Genomic DNA, 27,797 nt, shown 5'->3' on the forward strand with positions numbered 1-27,797 from the left:
AAAATTGGTGAGACCAGATATCTTTGTGTTGTTCCCGCCTAATGTTAGGGGGAAAGCTTGCAGTCTTTTGCCATTCAGTGTGATGATATCTATAGAGTTTTCATAGGTACTGTCTATGTAATTGAGGAAATTCCCTTCTACTACTTGTTTCTTTAGTGTTTTTCTCACAAAAGGGTGTTTGATTTTGTCAAATGGTCTTTTTCTCATCTATTGAGATGACATTTTTTTCTGTATTCTGTTAATATAGTGTATTACATTGACTGATGCTTGTATGTTGAATGAACCAACCCATGGTTAAATCCCATTCGGTCGTGGAATATAATCCTTTTTATATTTGCTGGATTTGGTTTAGTGTAGTATATTGTTGAGGAATTTTGCTTCTGTATTCATGAGGAAAATTGGTCTGTGGTCTTGTGATATTTTAGTTTTGGTAACAAGGTAATATTGGCCTGGGAATGAATTGATAGAGTTCTCGCCTTTCTTTTCCTTTTCTTTTTTATTACTATTTTTAAAGTATCTTCTCAGTTACCTTAGTGGTCAGCTAATAATTAGGCAGAGATTTCCTTAGCTGCCTGAATCCAGTAAGTCTCCCAGTCTTTGCTGAGGAGCTTTGTTCTTGTATGGTGGTAGGCTTCCACCTCTCAGCCGGCATTTGACAAATTCACCTTAGCCTTCACCTGCTCATGTAGGAGCCTCAAGTTCAGCAGAGGTGATTGCTTAGGGTATTTTCACCTCTTCCCTGAACATTTGCACATCTCTGGACCTGACTTAGACCTTCTAGATTTACAGAAATACACCAGAACTTTTCAGAGCTCCTATGCACTTTTCCATTTAAAGTTTTTGGTGGCCTATTGTTTGCTCCACCTGCTGTCTATTGGCGCAGGTGGCTATGAAGTGAAACAATTGCTCATAATTTATTTGAACTGGGGAAGAGGCAAGTTTCTAGTCAGATCAAATTAAAAACAGCTTTGCAAGTGGGGTCTTCTTCCAGGGAACCGGGAAACAATTCAAATGATGACAGTTTTCTGGGAGTGAGCTCTACCCTAGTTCTGCCCTGTCACGTGCTAGCCAGGCTGCTGCTTTTCACCTTGATTGATAATGATTAATCACTAGGTTTTTTTTTTTATTTTTGCTCCCCCCCCCCCCCCGCCCCATGCTTCTGCAGAGCTGGAGAGTGAGCGAAAATGCCCCAAAGTTCACAGCTCACTGTGCTTATTGAGATTTTTGCCATTTTTCTTAAATAAACCCTCCCTGTATCACATTGGTTAATTTCCAGAGTTTTGTAAACTTATCATTTTGGCCAATATTCTTGTTGATTTTATGTTAAAGAATTTTCGGAGGTCCTTACTCTTTCACTTTTGCTCCAGATTTGTAGTTTCCTAAGAAATTGCCAAATAATTTTCGAGGTTGGCTGTACCTTTTTTATATTCTCCCCCACCAAGATGTGATAGTTCTAGTTTCTCATTGTGGCTCTCATTTATATTTCTCTAGTGGTTAGTGGCACTGAACATCTTTTCAAGTATTTACTGGTTTTCTTTATCTTTTCTTCAGTGACATGTGTCTGTTGCTCATTTTCTATTTGGATTTATTTTTAGTCTTGAGTTCTAAGAGCTTTTAAATAGTATAGAAACCAGTTCTTTGTTATATATGTTGTTTACAAATATTTTCTCCCAATGTGTAATTTGTCTTTTCATCTTCTTTGAAGTTCTTTTTGGAGAGCAAAAGTTTTACCTGTTGATGAGGTCCAGTTTATCAATTTTTGCTTTTACGTATCATGTTTTTAGTGTCAATTCTAAGAACTCCTCGTCTAGCCCTAGGACCTCAAGGTTTTCTCCTGTGAGAAAAATCTCACATTAGTTTTTTTCTCTGAAAGTCTTATATTTTTTGTTTTACATTCATCTTCCTAGTTTTGAAGTTTTGTTTTGGTCTTCTGGAATTAGAATTCTTGATTTTTTTCCCCCCTAGCACTTTTACTATGTTCATTATCTCCTGGCTTCCATAGTTTCTGAAGCAACATCTGCTATCGTTCTTATATTTGTTCCCCTACATGTAACATGTTTTTTTTTCCCTTAGACTACTTTGACAGTTTTTATTTTTACACTGTTTTTCAGGGACTTGATTTTGATATACCTCGTTGTGGTTTTCTTTTTTCTTGTGCTTGACGTTCATTGAGCTTCTTGGCTTTGTCTTTATAGTTTTATTTCTACAGTCCTCTCTCTGGTCCATGTTTCCAGGACTCTTACATGTTTGTTAGATTGTTTAATATTTTCACTTAATCATCAACACTCTTTTCAAGTTCTTTTCAGTCTTTTCTATGTGGTTCAGTATGGACAAATTTTATTTCTCTGTCTTCAGTCTCTAATTTGCTGTTAACCCCACCTAGTGATGCTTTCACTTTGTTCATTGTATTTTTGGTCTCTAGAAGTTCTGTTTGCTGCTTCTTTATACTTTAACACTTCTCTTGCAGCGTTCCTATTTTGTTTTAAATGTCTGAATATACTTCTTATACTTGTTCTTACGTCCTTGTTTGCTGACTTTATCCTGTGTTCTCTTGTATATGCTGGTATTGACTGTTTTCATGGTTATTGGTCACATTTTCTTGATTTACTGGCATATCTAATACTCTTTGACTGGACACTGGACCTTACAAGTTTTACATTGCTGAGTCTCTAGACTTTGTTGTCTTTCTTTCTGTGTGTGTGTGTGTGCTTTATTTGGCATGAAGTTATTTACAATTTAGTTTGATCCTTTCATGGCTTGTGTTTACACTTCATTAGGACAGGTCTAGAGTAACCTGTACTCTAGGCTTAGTTTAGCCCTATTACTAGGGCATGGCCTTTATAGGATCTGATTTGAATGTGCCAAATAATCAACAAGGGCTTGGTATCCTTGCTGCTCATAACTTAAATGCCTCCAGCCCTGTACAATTTCTGGACCACTCAGCTGATAGGTTTTCTGTCACTTTTTGCCTAGGCTACATTTTAGAATTCAGCAATGAGTCAAAGAGTTCTTACTTAATTTTTAAAGGTTTTTTTTCTTTTTTTCTTTTTTTCTGTGTAGCATCCTCTCCTCCAACTTCCAGCTGCCTGTTTCCCTGAATTCTGACTTGTGTCTCCATAACTCAGTGAGACTTAAATATATTTTGTTTGGGATCCCATTCATGTACCACAGTTCACAGTTTCCCTCCAGGTAGAAAGCTAGGGACATCATATGGCTTGCATTGTTTCTTCTCTCTCAGGTAACATAATCCTAATTGCCTATTTTTTGTATCTAAAAATGATTGTTTCATATGTTCCATCCAATTTTCCTGTTGCTTGTAGCAGCCAGGTAAATCTGGTCCCTATTATTCCATCATGGCTGGAAATAAATGCCCTGTTCTTTTAATTTAAAAAAAAAAAGGTCAACTTTATTTTGGAATAATTTTATATTTACAGAAAAGTTGTAAAGAGAGTACAGAGTTCTAGTAACCCTCTCACCCAGTTTCTCTTGTTGTTAACATCTTAAAATTCCATGATACATTTGTCAAAAGCAAGAAACTGACATTGGCATATCACTATTAAGTAAATGTGTATATCTAATTCTATTAAAAAACTACCAAACTACTTTCCAACGTGGCCGTATTGTTTTGCATTCCTGCCAGCAGTGAATGAAAACTCCTTGCGCTATAGGAGATCATGATGAAAACTAGTTACATTGAAACACCAACATTTCAACTACTTTGAAATTACAAAAAATGAGTAAAGAGAAATGACTTAAAATTGCTAAACCATTGATTATAGATGACTCACTATAACTATAATAACAATAACAGTGGCATTCATGGTACTCAGATTGTTCTAAGAGCTTTACATTTATTGATTCATTTAATCCTTAACAATATCCTGATGTTATTGGTGTTATTATTCTCTCCTTCTATAGATTATGAAAGGGAGAAGTTGAGTAATTTTCCCTTGGGCACATGGCTACTGAGGTGCACTCTTTCCAGCTTCAGAGCCTGTTCTCGGACCCATCCCACCAGTGATGATTATCACTTGCACATCAGGATAAACTGAGTTGAGATGGTGTTTCACTTGGTAGGGGAGGTCCCACACACCTATAAACCTAGGGTTAGAGTTGGGAACATTCTGTTCTTTCTGCAGACTGCATCTTCATTTTAATGTAGGTAAATTTAATGTGTTAAAATACATTTTTAAATTTCATTCATAACAGTGAGCACTTTAGTTCATGTTTTGATTTGGGCACTTTTTTTTCACATGTAGTAATTTGTTGTTATTGAAGTTTTAAAAAATAATTTGCACATCAGAAACCTTCCTTCTTGCCTTATCACCTAAACTAGACCTCTTCTGGTGTTCCTCCTCTCAAAAGTTGCCTGTCATTGTCCACCCAGACAAGCCCAGTTTCTTAGCGTTCACCTTGGTGTTGGGCATTCATTTTAAGGCCGTTTTGCATATGTAGAACTTGAGTTTAGGCAAGTATTTTGTGGGTAACTGAAAAATCAGTTGTCTCTTTATTTTGGTGTCCAGGAACCCTGACTTTTGTGTGACAAATGCAAATGGGTGTGTATATATGCATGTGTGCTTGCACATTTATTTACATATGGTCTTTTGGCACCAAAGAAATTTTAGGGTCATCTCATAAAGCAGTTAGGTATTCCTTCCTAAAACTAATGCTTAAAGAATATGATTTTAAAACATGAGATCATTTTATATACACAGAACAAGGAATAAAATATATGATAGAATGGAATAATTGTTTAAATTGTGTTAGGCCCAGCAGGTTAATACCTACACAAAATCTATTTAATGCAGCATTAAATAATTGTGAATGTATTACTTTTGTATCTTTCTTATTTTGTGTTAGTGACATTTCAACATTTGATGTTAGACTTAAAAAGGTAGGAAAAAGTTCAAAATTCTTTTAAAAATATTTTATGAAGACTGATTTATGATGTATAGACATTTTTATGACATATAAAAAATACAATGGTAGATTTGAAAATATAAAAAAAATCTAGGTCTCATGTCTGAAAATCAGTGATACAAATTTATTTTAAAATTATTATGTGATCTCCAGTTGTCACTTCTGCTCTGAATAGTTGGCTGCTGCTGTTTGCATAAAGTCTCCACCAGAGTGTGCTAAAGATACTTCTGTGAGAAAAGTGTTATTTACTAGACTTGTCTGGACTTGTCAGCAGGGGTAACTTTTTTTTTTTTTTAAGAAAAGAATTTGATTCTTGTTTATGAGATTCCTTTTGCTGTGAAATAAATTATGTAGCTTGACAGTTGAGTATTTTTATACATACTGTAAATGGTCAGTATTTAATCTCTCCATTCTTGGTTCTCAGTATATTAGCTGGAAATAGTTTTGATTTATTTTGTAAAGTTGTCCTTTAGAAATTGAAAGTTGCATTTTCATTTACGTAATAAGTGTTGATTTTTCTTGATGCAATACGTGTTTTTCTGAAAACCTGAACACTTTAAAATGAACTAGAAAAAGTGGTAATTTGTTTTTTGAGTTTAAAAAATACCTCAAAATATATTTGTTATGCATGCTTTTATTTTAAAATAACAACTTAAGGGGCACCTGGGTGGCTCAGTGGGTTAAAGCCCTCTGCCTTCTGTTCAGGTCAGATCCCAGGGTCCTGGGATCGAGCCCCGCATGGGACTCTCTGCTTGGCGGGGAACCTGCTTCTTTCTCTCTCTCTGCCTGCCTCTCTGCCTACTTGTGATCTCTGTCAAATAAATAAATAAAATCTTTTAAAAAAATTAAAAAAAAATAACAACTTAAATCAGTAAATAGGTTTAATATTTGCAATTCCAGCAAAAAATATCATTCTTGAGGTATTAGTTATCTGTGATGACCACAGGTTTTGTGTCATGCACTTAGAGTACATATGGTAGAAAGCTTTCATCCCTTTTTATTTGATAAATTTCTAAGTGAGCATTTTACAGATTAGTTATCTTGCAAAAGTACTGGATGATAACAACTGTTTTGTTTTTTTTTTCTTCTTTCGCCCCAGGTACCTTCACTCAAATAACATAGTTGTGGTTCCAGAAGGTAAGTCCACTTCCAGTTTTTAGTTAGGAGGTACCATAGTTTATGCTTTCCTTTATAATAGTAGGATTGGATTTTGATTGGAATATTAGGGAATTTTACTTATAAAGCATCTTTAATTTATTAGTTTCAAAGATTAGTAAGTTCAGTTAATCATTGTGATTAAATAAATAATAAGTCAAATGGTTATAACAGGTAAATTATTATGTGATAAATTTTAAAGATTTTTATTCTTTAATCTATTTTTATTATTTTTAAGTATTTTGTACATCCAATATGGGCTCAAACTCATAATCCCGAGATCAAGAGTCACGTGCTCCACAGACTAAGTGAGCCAAGCACTCTAAAATTCTAATTTCTTGGGGCGCCTGGGTGGCTCAGTGGGTTAAAGCCTCTGCCTTCGGCTCAGGTCATGATCCCAGGGTCCTGGGATCGAGCCCCGCATCAGGCTCTCTGCTTCGCGGGGAGCCTGCTTCCTCCTCTCTCTCTGCCTGCCTCTCTGCCTACTTGTGATTTCTCTCTGTCAAATAAATAAAATATTAAAAAAAATAAATAAATAAAATTCTAATTTCTTTAAAAGATTTAACCTGATGATGGGTATTAAGGAGGGCACAGATTGCATGGAGTACTGGGTGTTATATGCAAATAATGAATCATGAAATACTACATCAAAAACTAATGATGTACTGTCTGGTGTCTAACATAACATAATAAAAATAAAAATATAAAATAAAGATTTATTTATTTATTTTATTTTAGAGAGAGCATGTGTGCATGGGAGGGGCAGAGGGAGAAGGACACAGAGAATCTCAAGCCGACTCCCTGCCAAGTATGCAGCCCAACGTGGGGCTCAATCCCACAACCTTGAGATCCTGACCTGAGCCAAAATCAAAAGTTGGTCACTCAACTGACTGAGCCACCCAGACATCCTTTTAAGTTTTAAATTTAATAAATCCAGCTAAGAATTTTGGTTAGACAAAAAGACCTTATATATAGTTTCATTATTTATTTATTCAAGCAATGCTTTACACTGTAACCTTTTTATTTGTGCTTTTTAACTTATCATATTTTATATCAAGGTTGAAGTCTTATCACTCCTCTAAAATATACTTTGACCTGTGTTTTTACTATTGGTGCAACAGCAGCAGGGATATTAAGATATTTTAATTAGTGGTGCTTGCATTTAAGATTTGTCATAACACTTGGATCAAATTAATCTTGCCTTTACTTTTCTTTTCTCTTTGAAGCCATTGGATCCCTCGTAAAACTCCAGTGTTTGGATCTTAGTGACAATGCCTTAGAAATTGTTTGCCCAGAAATTGGTCGTCTGAGAGCTTTACGTCATCTTCGATTAGCTAATAACCAACTGCAATTCCTACCTCCAGGTAATCACAGTCTGTAGCACACAGTAGTTTCTTATCTACTTACAAATCTATTTTTATTTCTGTTTCTTGCTGTGTGTCTAGGCAGTGCACTTTGGGTATACTTGTGATTTGGGATATTTGAAGATGGAAGTAAGGAATGTGGTGAAATGTGTCTAAGGGTCTTTTCCCTGATATGGACATAAGAAGGTGGCATTTATATTTTTAGCTACATTTACTACAATTATACATTGCGATCAGTTCCCCTTCAAGTCACTCCTCTCATGAAATATTTGTACAAAGAAGTAATTCAGTTCTGAATATTTTGTGTAAGAGAATTTAGTTGAACTTTGCATGAGGTAATCATTTTAGTACCCAAAAAGGAAATACAGTGCTTTCTGTCATTTTCTAGTGAGGTAACTTATGTATATTAACTTTGACTTAATAAATCTTACTAGAATTTCATAGCAGAATTTAAGTTTGAGTCCCAGAACTAATTGTCAGTTCTGCCTACTGAATATCCTCCTAGAAGGTAATGTACTTATGTATAGTACTGAAATTCTGCATTCTCCTGAGCTACCATTAAACCGGTTGACTGTCTTATAAGGGACATAAAGGGGCCTTCCTTTGTGAATCCACACATTTGCAAATTCTGTCATATGTCATTTCCCATATTTTAAAAAAAGGTGAAATATGTTAAAAAGAATAAAAAACCTTGTGCCTTAAATATTATATGAAAGTTACCTTGCATTCAAGAATGAGCAGAGAAAAATGCAGATGTCACATTGTCAAAGATTATTTCTACTTAGTAATCAGGAACACCAACCAGTCTCTTAGTGTATCCAGGTGAAATGTGTGACTCAACCAGAATTACAAATTAGTACCTGTTGGGGAACTTCAGCATCACATGAGAATGATAAAAGCTACTCATGCTTAACCCATGAATGAAAAGGTCTGTAATATTTCTTTGTGATATAAAAAATACTTTCTCTGACATCTTTCAAGTACAAACATTTCTAAGTGAAACACAGTAACTCATTAATTTTTAGATTTTATGTACTGGCCTTAATAATATAGATTCAATATTGTTTATAAAATAGTACAGTGGTTGACTCTGCTTGAAAAATTCTTTAACCCTATATAATTACTGTCTTACATTTTCCAACAATAGTTAATACAAAAAATTTCAATATAGTGTAGGAATCTGATCTTTTAGAGTTTATTGTATGTAATCAGGCTCAGCGGTGTTTTATCATTCTAGCTTCCATCAAGTTTATATATTCAGATACTCAGGAAATTAGATTCTTTTTTGGAGATTGCCTAGGAAATGTATCAGTAAAGATAATATTTCTGGGTTTTCAAATTCTTATATATGAAACTTCTACAAGATCTCTTGTAAAATCAAGATACATGGCTATAATAATGTATTCAGAAGTCCCTTTTATATATATTCAAAGAGCAAATGAGAAGTACAATTCTGTTAAGCCATTGTTCTTTGTTTTCTATTATTCTGTTTTTTCCTGTAATATAAGAGCATTTTGTGGTAGAATGTGGTCATTTCCTTCCATTATATACTCTTAGAGGTTAAGGATGTGCTACTAATATCATTGACTGCTTCCTAATGACCAGTGAAGGGTATAGGTTTTCTGACTGCTTGCATCTAATTTTTAATTTATATCACACCTGTTGCATAGTTGATTTTAAGCACATACTGCTTGTTTTATTTCCATAGTTTTCGTCTGTTGTATATGTTTGGTTTTGGCTGTTTTGAGTAAAATTATATATAGTAATAGCTGTATTTTGAATAGAAACTCTTGACTTGAGCCATGTATAGATTTTTTTCTTTCTAGGCCATTATCAGTAGCAATGGACTAGACCTTACTAATTATTTTATTCACTTTATTTCTCTCTTTATGAGGGAATTTCATATGTTATGATTTGAATGGTTGAGGGGCTAGGTATGTATCCCTGAGCTGTCTCATCATGTTGGGCATATACAATGGGAAAGTAGTTTAAGTGTAGTAAAAAAAAAAAAAAAAAAGTGAGGGACTCCTGTGTTTCTTTATTTGATGACAGTAGACCCAGTTGATATTTGGTTGTTAGTCCCTTCAGCCTAGTCAAGGCTGTTATGTATAGACTTCTACATGTTACATTCCCTAGAAAGAGTTAACACTTCATTACATGAATTTGTTGTGGTTGAAAAACCTTTGAATGTAATTTCATTTTCAATATTTAAAATTTGAAAAATTATATACCAATATTTGAAAAACCTGAAACATTTAAAAAATCTAGGTGCATATATAATTTTAAGACTAGACCTAAGAATGAATTATAAGGGTTTCATGAATGCCCTGAAATTTCACACAATTTGATAATTATGAGTATGTCTGTGTTGCTGTGAAGAAGGTCCAGTGTTTTCAGCAGTTTCTCAAACACATCCATGACTCATGGTTGATTCTGTCGAGTTGTCTGCCAGTACCCTTTTGGTGGCAGCCATGTGGACTGGGACCCATTTTCTGGGTTGTTCCTTTCCCCCATTCTGTTAGATTGAATGTACTGCCATTTTCCTACCTTGTGACATGGCTTTATCTCTACAGTTGGTGCTGGTGTAGGTACCTGGCACAAACAGAACAGTTGTTATCCTGGGAGTTTGGGAAGAGGCTGGTGGGGGAGAAGGAAAGAGAGTAAGAGACATCAGGGGAAATGAGAAAAAAAAAATTCAGTCTCTTTTTCTCTCTGGGCTATTGCACAATGCTGTATAATCTTGCAAGGTGCTGGGGAGTAGCCACACAGACTGGGAAACAGAAAAAGAAAGATGAAGCAGATATACAGAGAGAAGGTGGAGGCAGAGACTTTCTAAGTTTTCTTTATTATCCCAATCACCGGTTGTGTCCTTAAGGCCCATAGACTCTGTGCTTAAGATGGCTCTACAACATTCTTTGTACCCTTTTTCTTTGATGTTGTCTCCCCCTCCCCTCCTTCCCCCATCTCACCAAGCACAGGTAGTTCTTTGGGAGGAACAGAGAACACTGGTGTTAAGTGGTGACAGGGTAGAGGAACGTGGAGGCAGCTTAGAGTATGTGACTAAGCAGGTGTAGTTTTTCCTAAGAGTGCAGTTTTTCCTCTGCACTCGTAGGGTCTCCAGCTGGGCCCAAAGATTAACTCACATAAGAAGAGCAACGGGAGAAAAGTATACAGATTTTATTTAGTAATTTTTTCCTGTGCAAAGAAACCTTCATCAGAAAAATGAAGACCCAAAGAAGCAGTTAAAGCCAAACACTTACACACTAGGTTGGACAAAGAGTAATAGTTGTGAAAATGTGATAAGACAGTGGGGTTTGGGTTAGGACAGCTAATTAGAAGTAGTGACTAGGAACGTAAGGGTTAGTTTAACAAGGTTGGTTTATTAGGATCTCCCTTGGCCTCTGCTCTCCATCTCTGGTGATAAGAATGTCTTCCTTCCTCCGGTGCAGGGAGGACCCCTTTTCCAGGGGAGTTTGATTTTGTGCTTTTAGAAAGAAAAGGGAAGGTCAAAATGCCTTCTTGCATCTGCCAGTTTTCAGCTCCTTTAACTCAAAATAATGAATATGCCAGACTAGCATATTTTGGGGTGGCACGCTCTGAACTCCTCCACCAGCCACCACAGTGGGCACTGAGAGCTTAATCTTGTGTAAAACCCAAGGGATCATCCTGCTCAGGTGTTGAGAGGCCTAAGCATTTAAACATCAACTCCCAAAAAGTATTGGTTCTGAGTTGCTTAGGTAAGGGGGTGCTTGTCCTTACACACACATGGCGGAGCAGCTCTCCGTAGGAAAAGCCTCCGCCCTAGGGATATGGATATGGGCAGGGAAGCGCTGACCAGAGAACACCCAAGTGGTAGCTCTGAGTCATCTATGCATGGGGCTCTGACGAATTCTCCAGACACACACCATAGACTGAAGAAAGGTTCTTGATACACCTGCTTTAAATGGCTTCCTGACTTAGTCCCTAACCTGGCCTGAAAGGTCAGGCTAACTTAAGAATATGGACTTAACTTTGTTCCAAGATGAATAAATAATCATCACTCAAAAAAATCTTCCCAGATAAAATTATCAAAGTCATAGTTTATGGTATAAGAACTTTGGAATCTTGAAGCACTGTTTTTCTGAGCAGGCCTCATTCCCTTTTAAAAAAAATTATTTTAATAACTTTGTATTTTATTTGGCAATGAGTTTTGTAGGTTTGTGTCCAAATACCATAAGGAAAAGGTTAAATGAACATTTTAGCTTATTTTTTTTTACTGTGATATTTAAAATTTTTATTTTTGATCTTTATTTTTCACACATAAAAATCATATTTTTAAGGTATGCAGCATGTTTTTTTGATATATGTATACAGTGTGAAATGATTACCACAATCCAACTAAGGAACATACCCATCACCTCCTGCAGTTACTGTATGTGTATTTGTATGTGTATGTGTGTGTGGTGAGAACACTTGCGATCTACTCTCAGCAAATTTTAAATATACAAGACATTATTGTTTATTAATACATTGTATAATACATTAATATAAATGTATTAATGCATCATTATTGCCTTTGCTTTTAAAAAACTTTTTATTATGCAAAATTTGAAATATAAAAGTAGACAGAATAGAATGATGAACCCCCATATACCCAACATTGAACTTGACAGTTATCCTTGAAGACCCTCTTGTATTTTTAATCTTTGTTCTTCATATTTTTGTCTTCTCTTACAGTTTTTTTTAATTGAGGTAAAATTTACATACAGTGAAACGCACAAATGTACAATTCCGAGTTTTGGCAGACATATATACTCATATAATCAGCATCTTTGTCAAGATATAGAACATTTCCATTATCCCAGAAAGTACTCTCATGTCTCTTCTAGTCTGTTTGCCGTAGGTGAACACTCTTCTGATTTCTGTGACCACAGATTAATGGGATCTGCTGGTGAGCGTAATATAAGTGGAGCCTTCTATTCAAGATGTGTCTATGCTTTTGCATGTATCAGTAGTCCATTCTTCTATAATATGCAGGGTAGTATTCATGTGTTTGAATATATGGTTCATGTATTTATTTCCCTCTTGATAGACATATGGGTTTCTTCTAACTTTGGACTATGATGAATACAGCTAATACTAAACATTCTTGTGTAAGGCTTTTTGTGGATACACACACACACACACACACATAACCTGAACTTATTATAATTTACTTAGGGTGTTGTACCGCTTAATATAAATTGTAAGACTCTTCCCAGTAGTGTACTTCCATTTACCCTCATGTTCTTATATCGTATTTTTTTCTATATGTTATGAGCCCCGCAATATATGTCTATTTTGCAACAGTCAGTTGTTTTTAAAGGAAATCAAGATAACAAAGAGAAATTTTTTTGTTTTTAATTTACTATTACCCATGCTCTTCATTCTTTCCTGGGGATGTATTTTCTATCTGGTATCATTTCTTTTCAGCCTGACGTACTTCCTTTAGTACTTCTTGTAGTGCAAGTCCTCTAACAATGAACTATCTCAGTTTTCTTTATGCAAAGCTGCCCTTATTTTTGAAGAATATTTTCTCTGGATATAGAATTCTCAATTGACAGGATATCTCTCTGGCACTTCATGAAGGTGACCTTCTATTGTCTTCTGACCCCATTGTTTCTGATGAGAAATCAGTTGCAATTTGCATCATTGTTACCTTATATATACCTTTTCCTATGGCTGTGTTAAAATTTTTCTCTTTATCTTTTGTTAGCAGTTTGTTTAGGATGTGCCACGATGGAGGACTTTAAAAATATCCTGGTTGGGGTTTTCTTGATTCCCAAATTGGGAAGTTTTCTGTCATTATTTCTTCAGATATTTTTCTGCCCCGTTTCCTCTCTTTTTGGGAGCTCTAGACACACACATTAAATCGTTTGATATTGTTTCACAGGTCACTGAGGCTTTGTTCTTCTAAAAAAATTTTTTTTCTCTTGATCTGAAGGTTGCATGATATATCTGCTGCTCTGTCTTCTGCTCAGTGACTTCTTTTGCTCTCTCCAGCATGCCGTTTATTAAGCACCTTTTCACCTCACAGTTTTCTCCCCTTTGGTACCCTGTCCTACATTTTCCAGCTGTTTCAGCTCTCAGGGTCGGATCTCTGGCTCTTCTGCTTTGTGAGACTGCTGAGCTCTGCTTGGGTTCCACTTCCCTGTGCTGTGGCCCAGAGTGCCCCCCTTGGTAGAAAGCCACGTCCCAACACAGGGCTCACCTCTTCAAGGATCAAAGTTCTGTGTTTCCTGTCTGTTGCTTGAACACAGTTGCCTCATCTATTTTTGAGTAGTTTTATTGTATTTTGGTGGGGAGCAAGTCTGGTGTCAGTGACCCCGTCATGTCTGGAAGTGGGAGTCCATTACATGCTCTTTGGTTTCTCATCGGATCGCTAACCTGCATGCTTTCATATATATGAATTATGTACCCCTTAAACATTTGTATATTGCCTTCTACTTGGAACAGTATTTGTTACAGAGCAAATTTAAACTCATTTTATTCCGAAGGCTTTTTCTAACTTGATCAAGTAAAATTATGTGATTTATTAGTAAGAGAAATACCATGCACTTGCAAATAAAAGGAATATTAAGGAAATATTTCCACCAGTGCAGAGCTTGCTTGCCAAACATTTTGTGATTCACCCCCTGGTAAAGACCACAAGGGCCAATGGATATTAGAAGCATCCGCTCACTCTTGATAGTCAACAGAAGCCTGATGCTTTTGTGATTTGCTGTAAACTCCCAAGAGAGAAGGCTTTGGTAACAAACAAACAACAAAATGTAACCAGGAGTCAGAAAAGATGTTGCTTACATCTGGCATATAAATCAGCCTATTTAAAAATTTTTTTTTATCCTTGAAAAGTTGTTTTGCATCCCACAAAGGGAAAGATTTTTAGTCCAAATTAAAAACATTAAAGCAGTCTATGTTGTGTTTTAACAATAAAATTTTTAAAAAATAATGAAAGCACACATGTCTGCAAAAATAAAATACTCAAACACAGAAATACAAGCTACATATAAATAGTATGAATTGTTCCAGAAACTCAGCCTTCAAGTACAGTCAAGTTTATTATTTTTTTTCTTAAAATGTGTTTTTCTTCCAGTTGAGCCTCTTGGTGCTTTATTGGAATGAAATTTAGTATCTCTTGTTAGACCTGTCCTGTAGCCATCTAAGTTGTTTGGAAATCCCTGTGCTCATTGGTCTGATGTGGAGGCAGGGAGGAACAGATCAGCCTTCTTCCTGTAGCGCACACAGCAGGAATGGAGCCTGGTCATGCTAGGGCTTTCACTGTTGCTCACTACCCCAATTGTCAAGACTCTATTGTCAGAATCTGCCAGATGATAGCGCAGATTGCAGGGCTTCCTCAGAAGTGCTGACCCCGCTCCTGTAGGTACAGACTGCTCATTAGTGATCCACATTGGCACTCTCTAGGTTAGTTTCTAAGGATGCTGGGTGGCTCCAGGAACATGGGGACAGGCCTGGTTTCATCGCCATCTTTTCCACTGTGCTTGCTACTCAGAGATAAACTCAAAGGGAATCCTCAGAACACAAAGGATCTTACTATATCCCCTTCTCCCAAATTGTCATGGTTCTTCACCTCCTATTACCCTCCTTGGTGGCTACCATGATTATTTGGGCTAATTTACTCTCCTAGGGAGACTCAGCTTTTCACTGATTCCACATCAGTACTGGTAAATTAACTAGCTAGCACATTTTTTCACTAATAAAGAATCTAAGTAATTAATCTCTGGTAGAGCCCCGCTCTGGTGTCACCAGGCTATATATATGTATATGGTCAGCAATACATATAAATAGACTCTCTCTGTTTTGTGGGGTTATTTACATTACCTGGGGCACTGACTTTCTGGTTTCATTTGCCTAACAAAAAATATTTGTTGGTTCAGGGATGCCTGGGTGGCTCAGTCGGTTAAGCCCCTGCCTTCAGCTCAGGCCATGATCCCAGGGCCCTGGGATCCAGACCCATCAGGCTCCTTACTCAGCAGGGAGCCTGCTTCTCCCTCTGCCTCTGCCTGCCATTCTGCCTGCTTGTGTTCTCTCTGATCAATCAATCAATCAATCAATCAGTCTTTAAAAACAATATTTGTTGGTTCAAAGTACCATGCTATGTACTAGAGGAAGAGGGGATGGTGAAGGTGTACAAAATCTAGACCCAGGCTTCAAAGGAGCTTATGATGTTTTATTGTCCAATATTTTAATATTAGTACTTTCAAGGAAGAGAGTAGAGAGGATAGAGAACTATTGAGTGTGTGTTCAGTCATCAGGGTACAGTGCAGAGTGGTTAAGATATCCATTTGACAACTAATGGGCAGAGGGATAAAATCTAACAATTTACCCGTCATCAGCTTGCTAGATGACCACCGGGTAATTGAATAAATTGTCTACCAGAGTCCTAAACTCACATTCACAGTCTGTTCTTTCATTGTCTCTTTCAAGCATAAAGTTACTTTATTAGTTTCTTTGTTATACATAATACTCTGTTATACATAATACTTTTATTCAGGTTTTTATATAACATCGCAGTATACTAAAACACATGGATTTCTGAGAAAAAAATTTTATATTTGATACTATTACATATTGTACAATCTGGTTACAAATGGAGCTAAAACTTTAAAATTTTATTTACAGACTTTTCCAAGGTTTAAAAATTGGGCCAAAACCTTGGAATAAAAATGGCCATTAAGAGTCCTCTAAAAGAAAAAAAGTTTTGTTTTCTGGAACATGCATCCTTTTTAGTGTCAAGTAAATACAGAAAATACTCCTTTTTAGGAAAGATGTAAAGGGAAATGGCAGAACACGTGCCAAATGTCTGAAAAACAAAAGTTCATTGTGATGATACTTTTTAAAAAAAGGCGAAAGGAGAAAAGTTAGTCCTTCAGACTTGGAAAGCCATTCCCATCAGTCATCCTACTGGCTAAGGCATGTTGAGTTCCTTTCCATGGCCCATTCCTTTGTGAAAAGATTTATTTTTTTATTTTATTTTATTTTTTTCCTTTGTGAAAAGATTTAAAAGCTGCTAACATCATAATAGCAGCGACCCAATTTGAAATCCCAAGGGGAATACTTCCAAATTTACTTTACATGCAGTACTGTTATTCTTCCCTTTCTGTGTACAATTAATTTTCCCCACCATGGTCTATTATGAGCATCATAATGGTGGGATCCGTGAAGACAGCGCAGAGGTCAGCTAAAGAGGATTTTAGGAGAAGTCCTGCACAAGGTTGAGGGACTGAGCTGATATGTAAGTGGTGTTCAGGATCCAATGATTTGGATTCACGTATTTCCCATTATTTTATCTCTGCAATGTATTCAACACCTAGTCTGTCATACACACTCCTTTTAAGATTATCTTTCTAAATTACAGATTTGAAAAATGACTTCAGCAGTTAAAATGATTCATTGAAATAATTTGCCAAAAGTGTTGTGGTGGTAGTGAGAGAAGCCCATAATGGGTTCATAACCATGCATTTTCATGAATACCAGGAATTAGGGATATTGAAAACAATGCTGATGAATATAAATGATCTTAATCTTTTGAAGTGAATGTTCTTGAGAACCTATAAAATGTATTTTCTTTTAGGCACAACTTAATGGGAATTCAGAGATTGAATTGTTATTTTTGGACGTAAGTCAACTTGCAGTACTTTCAAGGTGGTGTGGAGTAATTTCTATCATAGCTTTGGTATCTTGGCAAAACTTGGGGTTCCTAGTTCATTTTTACTAAAGAGCTTTTGAGCATGAAATATGTTGTTTATATTTTAATAGTGATTTGATTTGTATTTGTGAACCAGTCTTTGGAAGAGGCAAGTTTTAAATAGGTATATTTTTAAAAAGATTATATTTTCATTGGTTATTTTATAGCTGTCTTTTTTTAATACCTTGATTTCAGTATGTTCTTTTGTGACATGATGAGAAAATAATAATTTTAGGTCGAACTGTGCAATTGTGAAGAAAAAACTAACTGGCAGAATATAGGTTATATGCTGAAATAAGTGTTTACTAAAAAATATTGTCTTCAGTATATAAAACCTTTATTTTGTTTCATATTTTATTTGAACATACTTGTGGCTTACTTCATCTTTAAATTGTTTTAACCTGCTAAAGGTTTTAAGTCATATTTTCTATTGTGCAAGTCATATTAAAGGTAATGATTGTTTTAGTGAATGAAAAGCTTTATGATTTGCCAAGGGTTGATGTAATGAGAAGTAATTAAACAAAATTTAGTTTGATATGGTTTGTTACCAACCCCCTCACACACAATTGACTTCACAGTTCTTGGTTTAATCCTTTCAATCATTCCTTTTTAAAAAAACTCGAAATTTTATACGGATACGTTGTTTTTAAACAACTTGTGTTAGTTTTCATTGTGTATTTGTAAATGAGGAAACGAAGTCAAAAACTGTGGCTTCACAGTGTCAAAGGGTTTAAAAAATGAAATGTCCTTATATGCTTATAAGCATTAGCTCGTTGTGTGTCTTTGTTTCTTCACTTGATCTGCTGACATTTGGGAAAGTCTGGCAGGTCGTTTTTTTTTTTTTTAAGATTTTATTTATTTATTTGACAGACAGAGATCACAAGTAGGCAGAGAAGCAGGCAGAGAGAGAGAAGGAAGCAGGCTCCCTGCTGAGCAGAGAGCCCGATGTGGGGCTTGATGTGGGGCTCCATCCCAGGACCCTGGGATCATGACCTGAGCCGAAGGCAGAGGCTTTAACACACTTAGCCATCCAGGTGCCCCGGCAGGTCTTGTTTGGATGACTTTTTTCTTTTTAGTTTCAAAGGTTTGTTGCTTATTACTTTAGTGTGTACTTACAGTATCAGTGTCTTAGTATTTATTTTTTGGGGAGTAATAGCAGGTTTTGTAGAAGTCATATTATTTACTTATGCTTTCAGGTTCTTAACATGAATCTGTTTTCCTTAAACAAGTTTTGACTGTACTTTTATAGTCATTTTTTTAAAAATCAGATAAGATTAAAAATTGAATTATTAAGTCTTCAGTTGAGTAACCAAAGAAGTATTTTTATAATTTTCTCTTTGCATGACTTGAAAAAGACGTTTACTTTAAAGCAGAGCAAATATCTTGGAAAACATTTTTAAAAAGTATGCACAATTGTGCATATTGTTGTATATATCCCAAACCCAAATTATGATTTCTGTGGTGCAGTTCTTCTATTGCCTGCTCTTACTAGGTAACTGAATCTTACCTATTTGAGTATGTGAGACCATTCTCCTTTACTAATTTTTCTGCATAATCAGTGGAAAGTCACAAATACTGTTTTATATACATGGGATATTGTCTTACAGTCTGTACATAAGAGGAACTGCTCTTCTTCAGAGATAAATTCCCATGCTTTATTCACTTAAAGAGAAATGATCCAGTGGCATAATTGACTATATATTTTACACATATCAAATCCCTAAACTATTGAGCAATTTAAGAGCCAAATATTTATATTACATTTATTGAGTGATAAATTAAATATAGACTATAAAATACTGTTAATTTTAAATGAAGGAGAAAAATGAAACTTTTATTCTGTTTGTCTTTTAAGATTCTTACCATAGTAGGTCAAATTGGCTTTGTAACTCAACAATTAGCACAATTTTACCTATTCTGTACTTCTTAAGAATTTTTTTCCAAAGTGCCAATCATTGTATCTGTTTTAGTTGAATGCTCTTGTTTTGCCCATCACATCTTAGGAAATTGCATTCGGACTTTATGGCTAAAGCTATTTGAATTTCCTACACTTAGAATTCCATGGAGCTTTAAGAACTATGAACTTTCAATAAAGCAAAACCCTATAAACTTAATGTCACTGAATTCCTATGTCTCCATTTTCTTACTCAGCGTGGTACATAGGTTTTAACTTGATGGGTTCTGATATACCTTCTACCAGTAAAATCCAACATCCTTGATTTTATGCCAATGCTAACAGGTTTCATTTTATGAAGGGCATGGATTGAGTGTCAAAAATCTGTTTCTGATGCTAAAAGACATGATCTGTTACAAGTTATGAGCATTTTATATCATGTCTGTTTATCTCCTATCAATAGTTTAAATTTCTAACTACTTTTAAATCAGAACTCTGTAAAGTTATGATATAGAAACAGTAAAACAAGCAATAGCACTTTGATTTCCTTATCACCAGGGCTCTCTGTGTAATCGATTTACAAAGTGTGACCTGTACACAACTTGTTTTCTCCACATCACTTTTTAAAGTCCTCTAAATAATATCTTGTTAATCTTTATAACAATAACAGTAATGTTGTTCCTGGTATTGGTTACTAATTTATGTAAACTACTTCCCATTGATTTTTTTAAAAATCTTTATAGAGCTATAATTTACATAGCATAAAATTTTACCATTTTACATGTTCCATTTGATGAATTTTATTTAAATGTACACAGTTAAGGAGCCCTCATCACAATTGAGTTCTAGAATATGTCCATCATCCCCAAAAGTTCCCCAGTTCCTGTTTGTCAAGACAGCCCTTGTTCTTACCCCCAGCCAACTTCTCATCTTCTTATTTCTATAGTTTCACCTTTTCCAGAAATTACATATAAATGGAGTCATGTAATATGTAGCCTTTTGTGTCTGGCTTATTTTACTTAGCATAATGTTCTTGTATGCAGTTTCATGTTTTAATAGTTTGGGGTTTTTTTTTATTGCTAAGTAACATTTTATTGTATGGACATACCATATTTTGTTTATTCACTACGTGATTGACCATTTAAATTGTTTTTAATTTGGGCTGTTAGGAATAATATTGCTATGAACATTTGTTCACAAGCTTTTTGTGGGCAAATGTTTTCCTTACTCTTGGGTAAATGCCTAGGAGTAGAATTGCTGGATTGTGTGGTTAACTATATTTTTCGCTTTGAAAGAAAAATGCTAAACTGTTTTCTAGAGTGGCTGTACCATTTACATTCCTGCTAGCAATGTATGAGTGTTCTAGTTCCTCCATATTCTTGCCAACATTTGTATTTTCAGTCTTTTTATTGTGGCTCTTCTAGTGGCTGTATAGTAGCAACTCAATATGATTTTATTTGGCATTTCCCTAGTAACTGAAGATTAAGTATCTTTTTATGTCCTCACAAAATCCATATGTTGAAATCCTAGCCCCCAAGGTGATGGTATTGGGAAGTGGGGCCTTTGGGAGGTGATTAGGTCATCGGGGCAGAGCCCTCAAGAATGAGATAAGTGCCCTTATCAAGGAAGCCCAGGAAAGCTCCTTTCTGCCATGTCATGTCACAGTGAGAAAATAGCCATTAATGAGAAAGCTGGCCGTCACTAGACGCTGGCTGGATCTGCCAGCACCTTGATCTTGGATTCCCCAGCCTCCAAAACAGTGAGAAGTAAATTTTTGTTTTTAAGCCATCCAATTTGTGGTATTTTTGTTACAGCAGCCTGAACAGACTAATATTTTTTTCTTGTGCTTATTTGCCATTTCTTTGGTGAAATACATCTATTTAGAAATCTTTTGCTCAATTTTGTTGTGTTCTTTTTTTTTTCAGATATATCCATATATTTTATTTTGTTGTTGTTGTTTTTTATTTTATTTTTTCTGTGTTCCAAGATTGCTTATGTACCACACCCAGCGCTCCATGCAATACATGCCCTCTTATCCATTTATTTTAGAGTGTGAGCAGGGGGAGGGGCGGATACAGGGAGACAGGCAGAGCCTGTCTGAGTGGGGAGCCTGCTAGGGGACTCGATCCCAGGACCGTGAGATCAAGAGTTGGACACTCAACGACACCACCCAGGTGCCCCTAAGTCGTTTGTGTTCTTATTGTTAGTTATATAGTTCTTTATATGTTCTGATGTTAAAGGATGGTTTTCACAAAAAAAGGTCAGATCATGATTTCCATACAGTTATAAACATTTTTAAATGTGTTTAACCTTTTATTTAACCTGTTAATAAGGCAACTGTTAAGGTATTATAACCAGTTCAAAGGAGAATACAGAGATCAGGAACTTACAAATTAAGAATATTGAAATGGATGTTCAAATGGAAGCAAAGCTGGTTTTCTCCACAGGGACAGAGGGTTGTCTCTCCATGGGACATAATTTATTTTTGTGTTCATAAACAAGGATTATTTTACATTGCTATCAATGATCTACAACTTACAGAGTTGTGAAATAGTTCTCATAGAATGAGAATCAGATAACCTGGAAGGAGATGTTAGAGGCCAGGGTTTAGCAAACTCTGACCTATGGGCCAAATCTGACCCTTCACCTGATTTTGTAAATAAAGTTTTATTGAAAGACAGCCATGCCCATTCATATACATATTGTCTGTGACTGCTTTTGTGCTACCATGGCAGAGTTGAGTAGTTGAGACAGTGACTCTGTGGTTCACAAAGACTAATATGTGTACTAAGTAGCCCCTAAGAACAAGTTTGCCAACCCTACTCTTGTCTGAGTACAAGTCCTTTATCAGATATATTACGTATAAATATTTTCTCCTAGTCTGTGGCTTGTCTCTTCATATTCTTTTATTTTGTATATGGGCTATTCAGTTGTTCCAGCACAATTTGTTAAAAAGACTATCCTTTCTTTGTTGAATTTTCTTGGTAACTTTGTTGAGAGTCAGTTGTCTGTAAACATGTAAACATGTCTGTAAACGTATGGGTTTATTTCTAATGTTCTGTTGTCTTAGTCTTTATGTCTTTCCTTATGACAACACCACAGTGGCTTGATTACTTTAGCTTTATAGGAAGTTTTGAGTCTTTCAGTTTTGTTGTTTTTCTTTTCAAATTTCTTTTGAAAAATAAATGTCATTGATTTTTTTACAACCAGAGAGAATCATATTTTTCCTTCTTTTTGGGTATTTCATCTATATACGTGTTTCTTTATGTAGCAATAAGGAGGTAAAAATGAGGGTCTGGAAGACCTTTATTACACTGATCAATGGGGATTATTACACTATTGAGTATAATTTCTAATCAATCTATTGCTCGCTTTTATTTTTATTTGTGTAATTTATGACTTGAAGCTTGTGTCTCTAATTTTATTGTGTCTCCCACAGGAGGGTGCCTCTTATCAATAATATAGGGACAGTAAAGGGCCAGACAAGGGGGCCAGATGGATAGGGTATGCATTGTGACTTTAGTAGGATGGACAGTTGAAGGATAGCCTTGAGACTGAGGGAGATTGCTTCTGCTTGTCCAACCCCTGTGTCTGCTCCTCACTGATGGCCAGATTGTGGTGGTGGGAGTTGAGAAAAAAGAAGAGAAAGTCTCGGGGTTTTGTCTCACACCAGATTACCTAAATGCATTTTAGTGTTGTATAAATATCATGTAAATATGTATAAAAAGATTAGATGAAAGGATACCAAACCACTAGGATGGTGACTAGAAGAGTTCTCTTTGTGGCTTCTTTATAAATATAAAAGTCTGTATTGCTAATGGTTGGGAAGTAAATATTGTAAACATCTTTTTCTTTTAAGTCATATCTGATAATTTCAGGGCCTGTTATAACCCTCACATTTTAATCTTTCTATAACTGTGTAAATTCTGGTATTTGTATACATCTCATCCATATACAATACAGATTTTATAGCATATATTTGAATTTTTAAATTCTTGCATAGAAAGAACTAAAGTAAAATAAATACTACTTTGAAATATATCAATAGTTAGCAAAATGTTTGTAAGAAATATCACTCAGATATGGCTAGAACTAAAATTTTCCCAACAAGCTTACAGGTCAAGCTTTAGTTTTTGAGAAAGTATTAGGTGTGTTTGAAATGCTTTAAGGAATGTTATTTAACAACTATCGTCTTTTGAAATCCCTCTGATATGCTAATTGGGGAAAGTAAATTTGGAATGTGGAAAATTGGATTTTTCCCTTCTATATTTTTCTGTCATTCTTAAATTTGAAAATAAACAAAGTGACTTTGTTCCTTTGAAATCCTGCTTTGTGTTCCTTTACTCAGGTCTCTGAATGCTCCACTTAGTTTCTCTAAACAGTGCTCTGCATAAAGTATGTTAGTAGATCTTTGTAAAAATTATGATGAATAACTTCCCATTTCTTCCTCACTGCTTAAGAAAATAAGGCAGTATTTCAGTATCCGTCTTTGAGACATTAAGCCTTGAATGGTAGTAGTTTATTTTCAACATCATGATTAAGGCTATTCAGAAGAATACTTTGTTAAATGTTTGTATTTCTGCCTTTGTCTTCATTTAATTATTTCTTAGTATTGCTCCTTATTAGGCTAAATTACTTTGGTATCTCTAATTAAAAATTAAATATCTTAAAATGATCCGGCTTTTAAGAAGACAAACCCACTAATGATGCCGAGGCTTTCTCTTTGCTGTTGGCCCAGACGTTGCCCGCTTTGGTTTCCTAATTTAGTAACAGAAATAAAACTATGCACGACTGGGCAGGTTTGGCATGCCGGCATCCAGCCAGGAAGTATGGGTTTCTTAAGTAAGTAGACCGATGGGGATTTGCGGAAAACACAGATTATGTTACATGAGCTTTGCGCTTCGCAAATCCCTAACTATTTAAAGGAACTCAGCTAACCCACGGCCACCAAAATAAAAGTCAGTTTTGTTTAAACACACATGTACACTAAATGATGTATTGTTTCCTTTCCCAAAATTACCTTTCATCTTTACGTTTTTAATTTCTTATTTTTGTAAACTTAAAAAAACCACTTTTTTAGTAAATAATACATCAGATTTAGTTAACTCCATTCAATTATTTTATACATTTGTATGGCCTTTCAAAATAGCATACTTTGAAAGAGTTAGTAATATACATACGTAATGTGCTTCTGTGTGAGGAAATGAAACAAAATTCTGAGATATTTAAACACACACACACACACACACACACACACACACCACGTCTGGCCCCTGCTTGCTGGGCATTTCTGCTGCTTGGTGTTGGGCCTTCTTAATGCTCTCCCTCATGCAATGCTTGTTCTATTCTAGGTGGGTCTGCAGTGGCTGCTTGCTTGAATATTTGAGCCCTGGCAGCTTTTCCTCCTTGCTGGGGCTTCTAGTTTGGCATATCCTCAGTCTTGTTAAGCCCTTTACCTCTGAATTTAGAGAAGAGCCTGAGGATATGTTCCCCCCCACTTTTATTCTCCTTCAGACTTCTATATGTTTCTTATAGATGCTGTCTTTCATTGTCTGATGAGGGCTGGTTATTCACCATGGTGATCTTTTTTTATTTTTTTTTTATTTTTTCAGTGTTCCAAGATCCATTGTTTATGCACCACACCCAGTGCTCCATGCAATACGTGTCCTCCTTAATACCCACCACCAGGCTCACCCCACCCCCCCACCCCCCTCCCCTCCAAAACCCTCAGTTTATTTCTCAGAGTCCACAGTCTCTCATGGTTTGTCTCTCTGATTTCCCCCAACTGACTTCTCCTGTCCTTCTTCGAATGTCCTCCATGTTATTCCTTATGCTCCACAAGTAAGTGAAACCACAGTGTGGAGATTCCTTAAGAAATTAAAAATAGAGCTTCCTTATGACCCTGCAATTGCCCTATTTGGGTATTTATCCCAAAGATACAGATGTAGTGGAAAGAAGGTCCATCTGTACCCCAATGTTCATAGCAGCAATGGCCACAGTCGCCAAACTGGAAAAAGCCAAGATGCCCTTCAACAGACGAATGGATAAGGAAGATGTGGTCCATATACACGATGGAGTATTATTCCTCCATCAGAAAGGATGAATACCCAACTTTTGTAGCAACATGGACGGGACTGGAAGAGATTATGCTGAGTGAAATAAGTCAAGCAGAGAGAGTCCGTTATCATGTGATCTTTTTTTAATTGGCCTTAGACTGTATGTAAACACTGGAAGCAGGTAAATCTGAAGTATGTGTTCACAGAGAGAGAGGTAGAGTATCTCATCCCTTATAAGACTTTTGATGAATATGGATGAACATTTGATTCTTTTTTCATATTTGGGAGGATGTGGGTAGGATATGGAGGAGAATATAAGGTGTGTGCTCCAAATCAGACTAAAGCATTATTAGTTGTAACATGGAACAAAATGGATTTAATGTAAATTTAAGTAGTCAAATTACATGAACTTTAGAATCCGTAAGATTTCTCATTGTAAAATTGCCATCTAAAAGTATAAGAGTACTAATACACACAAAAACTTCTTGACCAAAAGTGGTCAGAAGGTTACAAGTCTATAAAAATCGTTTTTAAAATGAACTGTTGCTCAACTTTCATAAGTAACGGAATAAGGCAGACACCCAATCCTAACATCAGGATTCCTCCCTCATTCTTCCCTTTCCCATCTCATTCTCCTGCCTCTCAGTTATTCCTGTACTCTTAAAATCCACATGCTGGGACACCTGGGTAGCTCAGCTGTTTAAGCATCTGACTTTTGATTTTGGCTTAGGTCATGGTCTCTGGGTTGTGAGAGCTTGAGCCCCATGTCATAGGGCTTTACACTCAGTGGGGAGTCTGCTTGAGATTCTCTCTCTCCCTTTCCTTTTTCCCTTCACCCCCAAGTGGTCTCTTCCTTTCTCTCTCTAAAAATAAATCTTTAAAAAAAAAATTCCTCATCCCATAGAGACTGACTTTCCTTTGCCTTCCTGAGAAAGGGAGCACTGTTCTAAAGGTTTTGGTTGACTTAGAGATGGGTGGTGGGGTAGTCTTTGTTGTCAGAGAAAACAGTGGTATCTACTCGTTACTATGTAATTCTGAATATGAGTGGAATCTATTATGTAGTTATTTTTGCTTAGTAAATTTAATCTTTTAAATGCATTGGAGTCATTGTTACTGCTAGTAGTACTGGTAGTAGTAGTAGTAGTAATAATAATAATAATCTCTTAACACTCTAAAATGTAGTTTATTTTGCTCCTTCTCCAGATAAGCAAGAGATTATTGTTATTATTGGTTGTGCATTTACTAAGTATTTAAACTAGGCCAGGCATGCTATTAAGTGCTTAACTTTGCTTTTTCTCTTAATTATCTGTTTAATAGTATGGGATAGATATTATTGTTTTATACTTCTTTTTAAGATGAGTAACCAGCAGTTTAGATAGACTGTCTTGCTAGAAATTAAACAGCCAGTTTAATTAGAATCAAAGATTCTAATCCAGTTCATTCATTTTTAAAATGTAAAACGGTGTTGTGTATAGAAAAGTATACAGATTTAAAGTATATACTCAATGGTGGTGGCGCCTGGGTAGCTCAGTTGGTTAAGCATCTGACTCTTGATTTTGGCTTAGGTCATGATCTCAGGGTCATAAGATCAAGCCCCAGGTTGCTCTCAATGCTCAGTGGGGAGTCTGTTTAGGATCTCCCCCCATAAATAAATCTTAAAAACATAAAAAATGAAAGCATATTCTCAGTGAATTTTCACAAAATAAATATAACTTTGTAATCAGCACCCCAAACATGTAAATGACATGTTACCAGGGCTCTAGAAGCCCCCTTGTGCTTCTTTCTGGTCAGTCACCCCCTTCCAAGGGCGCTCTTCCAAGGCACCACTATTCTGACTTCCATTACCATTTCGGTTGTAAAGGTAAACTCAAGATACGGCTATTGAGAATCTTGCTAAGGTGCAATATACTGTGCTTATTAACAGTAAAGACTTCTTATGTCTGACCTTGGTCGTTATGGATCTTTATTCCACATGTGATGCAAAGTCCCTAGAGGATTCTGAGCAGAGGAGTGAAACGATGTGATTTAAGGTTAAAGGGATCACTTAGGCATCTGTGTACAGAAGAAGCCAAGGACAAAGCCTGGGAGTCAAGTTAGGAGACCACGGAAATAACCCAGGTGAGAGATGATGGTAGCAGAACTCTTGATTAGAAGCCACTGGATTTGGGTTTATTTAGTGCTTTATAACTTTCCCAGTGTTTCGCTCATTTTCTTTTACTTTCGGGACAGGTTTTATCCCTGATTGTAGATAAGGAATCTTGAGGCATGGAAATGTTACTCAGGTAGAATCAAGACTTACACTAGGTTCTGATTCTCAGTGCAGTGTTTTCTCCAAGCTGTTAGCAGCGATACATAGTAAGTTAAAATCATTGAACTAGCCTCTGGTACTGTATTAGTTATCTATTGCTGCATAACAAATTGCCACAAATTTAACAGTTTAAGAAAGCATTTACATTTACATTTCTTATGTCAGTGTCTGTGGATTGGAGGTCTAGACACAGCTTACCTGGACCTCCTGGTTAGGATCTCACAAGGCTGCCATTAGGGTTGGGTTAGCCATGGCTGTGGGCTCCTCTGAGACTCAACTGCAGAAAGGGGTGCTTTTTACTGAAGACCCATTAATACTGTTAATTGTATGTGAGACTGGAACAAAAATGGTTGAAGTCATATAGTGAATCTTAGTA

At 35.9% G+C, this 27,797-nt stretch overlaps 1 protein-coding gene across 5 annotated transcripts in view; it reads left to right on the plus strand.

The window, feature by feature from the left end:
• Positions 1-27,797, plus strand: part of LRRC28 (leucine rich repeat containing 28) — a 160,197-nt gene that overhangs the window by 27,768 nt on the left and 104,632 nt on the right. For all 5 annotated transcript variants that reach the window (XM_046008833.1, XM_046008837.1, XM_046008836.1 and 2 more), the window contains 2 exons: positions 6,020-6,057; positions 7,302-7,439. In XM_046008833.1, the coding sequence (XP_045864789.1) occupies positions 6,020-6,057; positions 7,302-7,439 (176 nt within the window). The remainder of the gene's footprint in view (positions 1-6,019; positions 6,058-7,301; positions 7,440-27,797) is intronic.

The sequence above is a fragment of the Meles meles genome, chromosome 6, assembly GCF_922984935.1.
Source record: "Meles meles chromosome 6, mMelMel3.1 paternal haplotype, whole genome shotgun sequence".
NCBI lineage: Eukaryota > Metazoa > Chordata > Mammalia > Carnivora > Mustelidae > Meles > Meles meles.